The sequence below is a fragment of the Spinacia oleracea genome, chromosome 4 (assembly GCF_020520425.1).
Source record: "Spinacia oleracea cultivar Varoflay chromosome 4, BTI_SOV_V1, whole genome shotgun sequence".
In the NCBI taxonomy this organism is placed as follows: Eukaryota; Viridiplantae; Streptophyta; class Magnoliopsida; order Caryophyllales; family Amaranthaceae; genus Spinacia; species Spinacia oleracea.
In genome coordinates this window covers 27,679,767-27,692,391 of record NC_079490.1, presented here as the reverse complement: position 1 = coordinate 27,692,391, position 12,625 = coordinate 27,679,767, and the positions used below count along the sequence as shown (strand labels likewise).

General features: G+C 32.6%; 1 protein-coding gene and 1 non-coding gene across 3 annotated transcripts; both read right to left on the bottom strand.

Moving 5' to 3' along the window:
- Positions 1 to 5,647: 5,647 nt before the first annotated feature.
- On the bottom strand, positions 5,648 to 5,720 carry TRNAV-UAC (transfer RNA valine (anticodon UAC)). Its single transcript has one exon. It is a non-coding gene; the product is annotated as a tRNA-Val (tRNA).
- A 3,763-nt stretch (positions 5,721 to 9,483) lies between these two features.
- Positions 9,484 to 12,348, bottom strand: LOC110777428 (histidine-containing phosphotransfer protein 1). 2 transcript variants are annotated; one of them, XM_056843684.1, is made up of 6 exons: positions 11,837 to 12,348; positions 11,617 to 11,747; positions 11,440 to 11,508; positions 10,760 to 10,831; positions 10,514 to 10,586; positions 9,484 to 9,746 (listed from the first exon to the last, which is right to left on the bottom strand). In XM_056843684.1, exons 1-6 carry the CDS (start codon positions 11,981 to 11,983, stop codon positions 9,684 to 9,686), a joined length of 555 nt encoding a protein of 184 aa, XP_056699662.1. In that variant the 5' UTR covers positions 11,984 to 12,348; the 3' UTR covers positions 9,484 to 9,683. The 2 variants fall into 2 exon arrangements, with proteins under 2 accessions (XP_056699662.1, XP_021837723.1); XM_021982031.2 differs by having other exon boundaries at positions 9,484 to 9,724; positions 11,837 to 12,320.
- Positions 12,349 to 12,625: the final 277 nt, after the last annotated feature.

Below are 12,625 nucleotides of genomic sequence, written 5' to 3'. Positions count from 1 at the left end.
GAAGTTGGGCTTTGATGCAATGTTTTTGACTCATTTAAATGTTAATGCCTTGGGAAAATCTATATCTATCTATCTATTCTCTCCGTCCCATTTTTTGTTTTTTAAGGTAAAAAATAGTTCATTGATAAAATAGTCATATGACATCTACAATAGAAATCAAAACTAACAAATACAAAACAATTTGGATTAAATAAAATTATAATCCGGCAAAACCACGATCGTTGTAGATGAGATCTGACAATGATGAATACCCTCTTTCACATCGTTGTTTGTTACAGCTTTCAACGAGGGGGTCTTTCGATCCCTTGTAGTTTTGGTATTGAATTAAATCCGATTCAATTGATTGTAGGCGTGAGAATGCCATCCGTTGTAACCCCGCACAAATCTTCATCAATAAATCAACTTTTCCTGCGAAATTAAGAACATGACCCCAAACTCTCACAAGGAGAGAGATAAAACCCAATAAATGGGTACAGATAACCCAATAAATGGGTAAAAAAACGATCCAATAGGAAGAGAATGGAGTTTTTATTTCGAACATGAAATCAAAAGCTATGAAAAACAAGAAAAATGGGGCTTACCATCAACCTAATGGTTGGTGGTAGCCCCTAGAAAATTAGGGTTTTGAAAGAGGAAGAGAGAAAAGGGAGAGAAAAAAAGAGGAGGAGCGGCTCTTCGAAAGTATTTCGGCAATCAGAGTTCTCTGTCCCATATTTATAGTCATGTTTTATAAAAATTATGGGTTTTAAGAAAAATGGAATATAGTAAATGGAAAAATGGAATAAAGAACAAATGATGATTGAGTTGTATGGAAGAGTGGAATAAAGTACACAGAAAGAGAATATACTCCCTTCGTCCCTTAATACTCGCACCGCTTTCCTTTTCGGGTCGTCCCTTAATACTTGCACCGCTTCTATAAATGGAAATTTATACCAATATTATATTATTTCTCACACTTACTTACTAACCCTACATACACCCCTATTCCCTACAAAAAATCATTTAAAAATTCACACCACCACTCACCACTCACCACTCCCCACCTCTTACACATTTTCCACTAACTATATTAAATAATACCCCACTATCAACTAACACCCATTAAATTAATAAGTCAATTCAAATGTCTTAAACTCCGCACCGGTCAAACCGGTGCGAGTATTAAGGGACGGAGGGAGTAGTACATATGAAAGTGGAATATAGTACATGAATGAGGTTTTCAATGCATGTTTAATTAATATAGTACAAGAAAGTGGTGACCTTAATAGCCAAAATTAGAAACAAAATTATAATTCCGGGACGCCCGATTTAGAAAACAGGATGATTTTGAGACGGAGGGAGTATCTATTACTATATACTAAAAGACACACTATGAATGACATGTGTTACGTCTTGGCGAACCCTTAGTATTTTTTCAATTCCTTTTTCCTTTTTTTTCATGTCGAAAAGATTTCACCATATTTTAATTGAATATTAAAAAGACACACCAGGAATGATACGTGTCATCTCATGTTATATCTTTATTAAAATATTTTAATTGAATAATCTTTCAAAATATCTGATTTTCATAGTAGGTCTAATAGAAGCTCTAGGAAATCGCCCAAGTTTTCATAGAAGATGGCGAATCTTCACATCCATATAGGTAAGTCCTCAATTACTTCTTATAATAACACTTAGTCAATAGGTTTTTAAGATATGTTTACGTTAGTGAACCCATCAAATGCTACCTCGTAGCTATTTAACCCCCACACGACCTTAGATTCATTAATAACTAGTATGTAACCCGGGAGTTGCCCCGGATTTTGACTTTTATTCGGGATTTTTTTTAAATATATGCACGTAGAGATGGTGTCATCATCAAATTACGGTGGTGACATAAGATTAGTGGTCGATTAACAACCTCCCCGATTAAACCCCACATCCAAAAATCTAAACAAAGCCGGATCCTTTTCTTTAAAATAATAATTGAACATTTAAGAATTAAATAATCATTCCTTTTTTGCATTCACTTTTATTCAATGTATTGTTTATGGTAAAAAGAATATATAGGCTTATATGGAAGGATATTACATAAGTTGTAGTTGGTTAAGATGGTAAGAAGTGTAACTTTTATCAAAGAGGTTTGGTGTTCGATCCTTGTTAGATTTTTTTGGTTGTAATGACATGTCATGATGCTAATTAGTGGTGACGTGGCGTAATAAGGAGAGGTTTACGTGACACGTATATGTTCTTCAAAACGTCTTTTAATATATTAGTATAACTTTTATCAAAGAGGTTTGGTGTTCGATCCTTGTTAGATTTTTTTGGTTGTAATGACATGTCATGATGCTAATTAGTGTTGACGTGGCGTAATAAGGAGAGATTTACGTGACACGTATATGTTCTTCAAAACGCCTTTTACTATATTAGTATAGATAAAATTTCCAAAATCTCAAATATTTTAGTTGGTAAATTCACAAGTTGCATGCGCCCATTTCAAAATGTAGGATTCATTTAGTGTTTTTATTTTATTTTAATTTTTTCAACTCAAAATGATGAATAGTCGTGGTTAGTTCTGTAAGAATAAATGGTAAAGATGGAAGACTATTGTAATTGTTACATTTTTTTTTTCCCCGATGAAAACTTTTCCTTAATTTATCTTACTTTATCTGAAATTATTCTATTTTGTCTCAAATTAATAAGTTAAACAAAAGAGAATCTTAACTAATTAGACCTGTCAAAAATCGACCCGACATGAAACCTGTTACAAAATCGACCTGAACATACTAGGTTTGAAACAAAATCTTATGATTCAAAACCCGATTTTATTCGAACCCGAACAACCTGAAAAATAACGGTCATAACCCGACCAAACTGATTTTCAACCCGACCCATCAAAAATCAATATATTCATAGTAATAAATGAAATTATGAAGATACTTAAGCATGATAAACATTTTATTGTTGCAATTGTTGGGTGTAATATGATTTTGGTTTGACTTATACACCATTTATGGTTGAATTTGACTACATCTAAACTTGTAATGTATGATGACGTTGTTATTATACACGTTTTTGTATATTTTATTGAGATGTGATTAAATTTAGCATATTCATTGGTGAAGTTATAATTGCGCAATTTAGAAGGTGGACCATGGTGCACATAGAGCATGGTGCACCTTAAGAACACTAGTATATAATTGAAAGAATATCTGGTTACGAGAAAAGAACATGAGTATTTTTTTTATTTTTTTAGGTTTTTAATAAATAGTAAAATAATATATTATTTTTATAACAAAAAAGTGAAATATTATATCGCATGTTCTTTTGCCGTAGTGTCATGTTCTTTTGCTTATACACATATGTTCTTTTGGTGCACTATGCTCTATGTGCACCACGGTCCATAGTGGCGTATAAAAATATGTCAATGTATTGGCAACCCGTACCTGGAGATATTGGGTAATGAACAAGCATTTGTCTACCCTCATTAACAACAATTTAATTGAATTAATTTAAAAAATAATTACGCTGTATCTAATATGAAATAAGCATTAAGGAAATTATAATAAAATCACATACGGAGTATAGAATCTTTCTTATTTTCCCATATGGAAGCAATTGTGCAATCTAAAGTTATAAAATCTCATACTTCGTAACAAATTTTGGTTTCTTGTATAATATCGGCATGCATATAATAATAATCTCGAACATTTAAAGCTTGTGTGAATAAAGGAATCCCCAAGGCAGTTGTAATATGATGGAAATCAAAACCAAAAACTTTTGTATGCCTCCGATTTACGGTATTTTACTGTACATCTAAATATAAAAGTGAACCAGATCAAAGATATAAGTGACCTTATTTGAGACTAAAGTTACCTTACTTTAAGATAAATGTGACCTTAACGATTGAAAAATGCGACCCTAATAATAAACAATGAAGTGACCATAATCAAAAGTGATATGTTTGTTACAAGTTATAAACTATGACCAATACAACACCACAAATGAAAATATACATTTGAGCTAATCGCCTGTAAAATATACACCATATCAATACACAAATGTAATATAGGTAGTAGGCTATGTGGAGCTTGACCCCACACCATGTACAATATTGTACATTGTTCTACCCTTTGAGCTAATAGCCTTGAAAATAAGGTAACTTATAACTATAATAAAGAAAATTTATAACATCAATAAGGGTAATTAAAAGAACAGAACAACCTTCCTCTTTTAAGCCACCATATATACAATATATTATCGTAGATCGGCCTTTCTAAAAAGTTTGTGAATCAAAACAAAACTAATCACTTTTATAGGCTACTTATAAATTTACTTAAATAAATAAGAGGACAAATTGTTTTTACCACCTAAAAAAATCAAAAAATTATTTTTTACCACCTAAAAATCTAAAAATTATATTTTACCACCTATAAACGGGAAAATTAAAGAAACCGTTTTACCAACTACTCATGTGAGTTTCTTTGACTTGACATCTGCTATTTCTACTGCTTGCTGATATGCTATTCTGCTAATGCTTTGCATCTGCTATATTGAATCTGCTATCTGCTGCTTCTTAGCTTTGATTTTGCTTTGCTATCTGCTGCTTTGCTATGCTATGCTATTCTACGCTATTCTGCTTAATTTGCTTCTGTTTTGCTTCAACAAGTTTATTTATTAGAAACAAACAAACAGACTGAATTTTCTGTTAATAAGAAAGAAAAGTTGGTTTTATTAGGCAAAATAATTTTCCGTTGATAAGAGAAACAAACAGGTTGTTATCTCCTTTTTATCCCATGATAATTGTCATTTCGATAGTTCAAGCACAAGTTCATTAGTTTTCCTAGTTTAATTTTTACTTTATGATGTACGAGCGTTGCTTGCTTATCTGCTATGCTATGCTTTGCTATTTGCTACTGCTTATTTGCAGACATCATCCCCTATAATTGACATATAAAAAACGATACTAATTAGTTCATAATAAATTCAATTAGCATTTTCTGACATTAATTTGAAAAAACAATTCACATTCAATAAATCCCCAATTTAAAATTGTTATGAACCCTAAATTTTATTTTCAATTTTAGGGGTTAATTTAAGTCATGGAATCATAAATTCGGAAAATTTCTTACAATACATCATGTTTTGGAATCAATTACACACACAAATTGGTTTATAAACACAATTAACATCGTTTCAATTACTCATTACGAATTGATAAGATATGATTTTTGGCACAAATAAATAATACCTTAAATAATCTCTTGTATCTCCTTTGCAAAGATCAGAAGAAGTAATTGAATTTGAGAAATTTTATTTTCGTGAATTAATTGAGGAAATCTGGGTACAAAATTTAGCAGAAGTGAAGAACACAAAGATGGGGAAGAGAAGGCAACAGAGTAAATACGGAAAATCGCGGGAATAAGTGAAAAATAATCTGAAATATTACCGTTATTGTGGATCCATATAACGGTTTCTTTAATTTCCCGTTTTTAGGTGGTAAAATACAAATTTTACTTCTTTTTTAGGTGGTAAAATACATTTTTTGCTTTTTTAGGTGGTAAAAAATAATTTTTGGATTTTTTTAAGGTGGTAAAAAATAATTTGTCCTAAATAAAACCATAAAACAGTATTATTTTCATGATGTGAATCAAAATAATAAAAGTTTTGTTGCTGCCCGGGATCGAACCGGGGACCTGCAGCGTGTAAAGCTGACGTGATAACCACTACACCACAGCAACTTAGGATGTTACTTACTATTTAGTATTTAAGTTTGTATGTAAAGACAATAGTTCGCATATGATTTTTTTTGTTTTTTTTTTTTTGACACTGGCAAAAGAAGAATATGATTTTTTTGTAAATGATACATACCAACAATAAAACTATCAAAACAATGGGGTTATTATTGGCAATTGAAAACAACATTCTACATATTTGACATATCAAAGCAATGGGTTATTATTGGCAATTGAAAACAATATTCGACATATTAGACACATTTTTATTGAGGGAGATAATTTACTGATTATTCAGATTTGCAACAACGTGCTCAATGTCCGTGGAAAATTCAGTTGTTATAGATGACGTCTAACACCTACTTCACTTTGAAAATCATATTTTGCGGCATGTAGACCGAGAAGTAATTAACCGTGCTGCAGATTATATGTATGTTTTATTAGTAGCTTTTATAAAGTTTGACAAATACCTTAGTGTACGTATACGGGTGTACTACTAATCTATACTATATATATACACACACACACACACACACACACACACACACACACACATATATATATATATATATATATATATAAAATGCGTTTGTAAAGAAATTTATGTGTCATGTATCGCTTTGTTTACGAGTAATTCATTTCATGTATTTAAAAATTTAGAAATGGAGCTTGTATAAGATTTGAATCTACAACCTCATAACAATGAAGTGTTTACCTTTGAGTTATAACACGTTATATGCTATCATTGTAAAAAGAATACTAATAAATGTAAAAAAAGGAATTAATTTTCAAATATAAATAATATAAATGTTGGTAATGCAGTAACCAGGGGCGTCGATGTGCCTAAAAACTAGTTAATTTTGTTAAAATATGTGCGAAAAATGTATTTTCTCACATTAACTGAATGCTTTTATTAACAAAGCTCTACTAAGGTGGATGTCATGTATCAACCATTTTTTTCAATTATAAACGTTTTTTTTAGATCAACGTTTCACCCGAAAATGTTGATCGATTAAATGGTGCTTATATTTCGTGATGCAAATATACTACTTTGAAGTAAGCGCTAAAAGATTTCTCGTATTATTTTGCTATAATTTGAGGTATATACACTCCAAGAATCAAGAATATACCCAAATGAGTGGGTAGCTAACAGTACAAAGCCTTAAAAAACGAAGGACAGAATATGGACTTAGTTATTACTCTTTTTAAATAATGGTATTTTTAATAGTATCATGGAATTATAATATTATATCTGCCCCAACTTCTCATACCATAAAAGTAATGTTCCATTTTCATAGACAATAAAGACCAAGACTAGTAAACCATACATTTTCTAGTTTAGGATGAATGTATGTTCGGTTCAACACTTCGAATTAAGTCATTCAATTCTTTTCTCGTAGGTAAGAATGGCCTCCTAATTTAATTTAATTTATTCTGAAAAAATAATGAACGTAGATGATTTTAGTTCCATAATATTATCATTTTGGAATTTCAGTTTATTATTGTAAGGAAACAAAGTTACATCGAAAAAAAGCCTTTTCTAGTAAAATGTTAAAGTAGATCGAACAGAACAAAAAAAACCCTCTTTCTCTATCTAACTTTCCTCTTCTCCAAGGAAACCCACGAAAACAAAACCCTAGCGTCGCCGCCACAAGCTCGTTGGTGGTCGTCGCCTTAACAACCACCGGCGAGCTTGTGTGTCGCTTCTGTAGTGGTTTTTCTGTTTCTTTAGCCTAGTAAGGGTAGTTTCTCTCGTTTGAGGAGTTGAAAGAGGAACCAAGTTCTGCTTCCACCCCCTCTTAATTCGTTCGCTTCTCGCCGGAATTGTGGTGTTTAGTTGTTGGGAGGTATTGGATCGGGTCGAGTTCACTGTCGCGCTTCTTTCAGCTCCCCGTCCTAAGCGTCGCCGCCATGTTTGTTGATAAAGGTTAGTTTAGGGTTAGGGTTTTAGTTTGGAATTGGAAACGCTAATTGGATTTGCTCTCTCCCGTTTGTTGGTTTTGGTTTTTGAGTCCGTTTTCTGAGTTTTTGGCTTGCCATATCCCAAGTTTCTAATCGTCGCCGTCTTGTGGCGTCGGACCACCCCGATCTAGACGGTAAAGTTTTGTGCTGCCGTCTTGTAGCTAGTGTCGAACCATCCTGATCTTGACGGTAAAGGTAAAGGTTAGTTAAGGTTATCCGTTTTGGGATTTTGATCTTGCCTAACTCGTGTGCCATACCTCCCTTGTTTGGTTGTGTATTTTTGTTTTTTAGTTGTTCTAAGTATGGTTTCCTTTAATATAATGTTTTGGGTAGTTTTATTTTGGTTTCTTCTCGTTGTCGTTAGTTATCACCCTTATGAGATTGTTGTGATGGAAGTTCCTTTGTGGTTTCTGGTTTTAATTGGAAAAGCTATGTGGGTTTTTTCAATTTGGAGTTGGCGTGAGCACTATGTGTGTGCTTGCAGTTTGCGCTTGTTAGTCAACCTTGTGGAAATATTGAGTGCTATTCATTTTCCCTGTAATGAAGTAGTTTCTGTTAGTTGTGAAGTATGTGTGTGGGGGGCAGTAATTTCCTTTGGAAGTATGCTTGGGGATCTGTGTGTAAGGTTAGTTAATAGGAATTTGCGTCAACAATAAAGGGATCAATCGAGAGGAATTTGCGGGCCTTTCGAAGTTTATGTATTTCATTGTTGTTATTGTAATAGATGTAATGGTCTTTAAAGACCTTAGTGTTTGTAATAGTGTGTAAAACTTTAAATTATGTATGTTAACTCTATGTCAAAAAAAACGTAGATCAAACAAAATTTAAATAGTTGTTTCAGTTGTATTTTGGTTTTTTCCGGTATGGCCTAGTGTTTATGTTGTCGTGATTAAACCAAAATTAGAACAAACTTATCTGATTTGATGAACTGAATGAAGAACAATCGTTGCGTCGTGGACACCCACTGTCCTAAAAGACGATTTCACGCTACCTCCCGATGCAGTAGAACAGAATTCGGTCGCCCTCCAGGATTAGCGCAACTCCGACTTTGTGTGCACTCACAGAAACGGATGAAGTCAGAACTATACCCAAAACCGAGAGCAAGTTTTGTGAAAGAGAATAATGTGTTTCGAATTTCTGGAAGATGTATTTGAACGATTTATGTGTAAATTTATTTGAACTGAAGTGAAGTTATGATTTAAGTAATCAGAATGAAAGCAAATCAACAGAAAGAAACAACTGAATCAATGAATATTGCAACAACAAAAAACGGTCAGAAATAATAACTGCTGTAACGGACGTCATTGAGGTTAATTAATCCAACGGTTACGTAATCAATGCAGATTCCCGTAACAACGACTTAACCAAAACGACCGGGTACCAAAAAGAATAGGTTGGCCAACAAAACCCACCGCATTCCAGCATTCCCAAGAGCCCAAGGCCGAAGGCCCATGGCCCGGCCTGTGTGCGCGAGTATGTTATGTGTCCACCCATACCACGGCCTGTGCGCGCGAATATGTTATGTGTCCACCCATACCACTCTCACACTTTCTTAAACAAGGGTTACAATCCATTCCCCAATTAATAAACAAGGAGAATATGAATAGTTTTTCCAACGTGGGATTCTCTAATTTTCACTCTCTTTTCTTTGTGTTTTCCAATGAGAACTTTCAAACACATGTTTCTCATATTTTAGACGGGATAAGATCCATTACACATGATTTGTTTCCCTTTTAATTTTCCAATCTACCGTATGGTGTAGATTATTGAGAAATAAAATTGCTTGCTTACACGGAATAAAAAGATCGAGAGCAAATATAATTGTCTTACAAGGTTGTTATTACTGAAATCAAAATAGGAATATGAACAAAGTACTAGTACCATTCCTTTAGGTTTGGTCTACTCTTTAACAGGAAGGGAAAACGACAAAAATACTTCTTCATGATGTTGTTTCTTCTTTGATGAAATAACTTCTGGCACTATTCCTCATCTGGCTCGACTGATGGCTTAGGAATTGACCCACCAGCTGCTACAATCTCTTGCTCTATCTATAAAAACATAACAAATGACCTGGTGTAATTAGTTGTCACATTGTCCCAATCTGACTCCCAATCCTTTAAGTAAAAACATAATAAGAGACGCGGTATATTTTACCTCACGCGTAAATAAAAATCTGGTAAAATAAATGTGTATGAATGAGTGAAATTGCATCCATTAAATAAAAACGGAAGAATTGTGAAGTATAAATATGATGATTGATGGATACTCTCTCTACATGATTATTTCATGGCATAATGAGAAGTCTAATAATAAGCCGTGTATATATATACGGATCGAGTATACATTAGCCATAGCTTTTCCGAACATCCAAAAATAGAGTTTTTTTGACAAAGAATACATGACCTTTCTTGATCACGGAATTAAGCAGCGGGTTAGCATACACGCTTTACTACTAATCATGTCTTGATTCAATAGTTAGGATTCAGTGACAGATATTGAACAGTTTTACGAGGAGAACCTATAGAAAAGTAAGTAATATAGTAGGAAATTTATACAATTATGTTCAAATTTCAAGGGTCAGAACTAAAAATACACAACGACATATTTCACCCGAGTGGGCAGGACCTACCAAGGCCTAACTAAGAACCATCACTTTTAACACCGGTGACTTTTGTACCATAGGTCACAAGTTTGAATCTCCTTTCCTATTTTTATTATCATTTTAGCTCATACAATCATACACTAATCCACACAAAAAAAAAAAAAAAAAAAAAACATACATATTTGGGATTGATAAAACCATAAAAGAAATCATAAAACCAAAAATTGATCCTCACCTTAAGTAAGGTATCGAGCTTGCTCCTCACCACGTTGTATGCATTCCTTGCTTCTTCCAAGCATCTCCAGCATCTACAGAGAATCTCATCATATTTTTAGTAATTCGACTGGAGTACTAAGTACTCCGTAATACTACTACGACGTACGTAGTATACAAGTTACTCGTGATACGGAGTACTCTGTGTATGTAGTGTAGAATAATACTTTGTATTGGGTATTACGTATAAAGCTAGCATAGTGCATACCCTTCAATGTTCTTCTCGTTCGAACAAGTTACAAATGCAACACATGCATTTTGCACACCTACTGCACCAATGCTGCATCATTTAGTCGGCCCAAAACATATAGTTAGCCGAAATAATTTAAAAATTAAAATAAAAAATCATCAATTCCTTACAAAAGGTGCAATTTCTTAACATTTATATTATAAAAAAAGGGTGCAATTTCTTAACATTAACCAAATAATTTACAACAATCCAATCGATTAAAAGAAAATGGTAACAAAAATTTTATGGTTTAATATTGGGAATAAAATCTCGAGACATAAAATTGAATTCCGCCTACATTATTTTAATCATTATTTTTACCAACTTAAATATTTCTAGATTAATAAATCAATTACACTCTCAATTCAACTACGAAGTATTAAATATAGACGAGTAGAGGATAATCTTATGCCTCGTTTGATATCGTTTTTTTTATTTTCTGATTTATAGAAAAATATAAACAAAAATATGAAAATTACAAAAAAGTAATTTTCAATTTTTTTGTTGTCATTTTCATGATAACTATAAATATGACTGATTTTAGTTCATTATTAAATCAAAATTATATGACTTTTAAAATCATAAAACCGAAAACTAAAAATGGTTAGATCCTCACTAACCACCATTTTCATGATCAGAGAATGAGAAAGATTAATGACCTGGAGCTGCTGCCCTTAATATGATGGAGAGTTTTATCAAGCATCAAGAAGTCCACATTCTCTTGCTCTCTGCATTGTACGTCATCCATACATTAGTTTAATTAGAGAGAAAATTAATTTAATTAATTAATTAATTACACCAAAATAGAAGGTTAGTAAAAAATTAACAAAACGAACAGATTTTTAGTCAAATCATCAAGGAGCTTTTGAGTATCTTGAAAGAAAAGATTGACAATCTCAGCTAGAAATTCCGGGTTGCTTTCATCTTGCAGTAATTGTAGATGATTAAACTGATCATTCAAAATCCCCTGTTTTTCATTCAAGATTAAGAAGCTTTAATTGGAGAGAGAAAGAAGATTAAGAAAGCTAATTAGAGAGAGAAAGAGGTGATTAGTACCTGATCAAACAAGGAAGAAGTGTAATAAACGAATTCCTTCTGCAACTCAGTAACTCGATTACTCATTCTTTTTGTAAGAAGATTTTCTTTCAGTAATTTGAAAATGTTGGTTGTTATGATTGTTGTATCGTTCGTAGGATTTGTCATATATATAGAGAGAGCGTATCGAGAAAAGACTATCTTAACTTAATAATGTTTTTGAGAGAAAATTATCTTAACTTTTGAATTGTTTTTATAAAAATAAAATAAATAGAGAGAGTGATATAAACAACAAAGTCAGAGAGAAGATCTCATAAAATAATGACTTATTTTTTTGATTTGAATAAAATAATTATGTGTTTTGTTTTAGGTGAACGCTTTTGTGTGTGTTTAGACCAGGTAAAAGACAATTATCTACGTGACGGAGTAACAAGTATGAAAGTGTATGACATTTGGAAATGAATCTTTTGCACTTATGCTCTGTTTTGCTCCGATAGGATTTGACTGAAATTAATTTATTTGAACTATTTTTGTTAAATAAAATTTATTTGAACTATTTTTTTTGCTGAGATGGTCAAGACAAGATAAAATAAGTTGAAACAAGCAGACTATTACTCCGTATTTATTTCCCAAAAGCCCACAATGCCTCAAACATGCAGATAATTGGAGTTGGAAAACATGTCATGTCGGGTCATGTGACTCATGTTTGAGCTTTTGCCGAATAATAAGCGGGTTGAAACCTCAACAACAACTCGACTCGTTTAATTAAGAGAGTATGAAACCCTTGACACTTACTGCTAAGAAATCAGG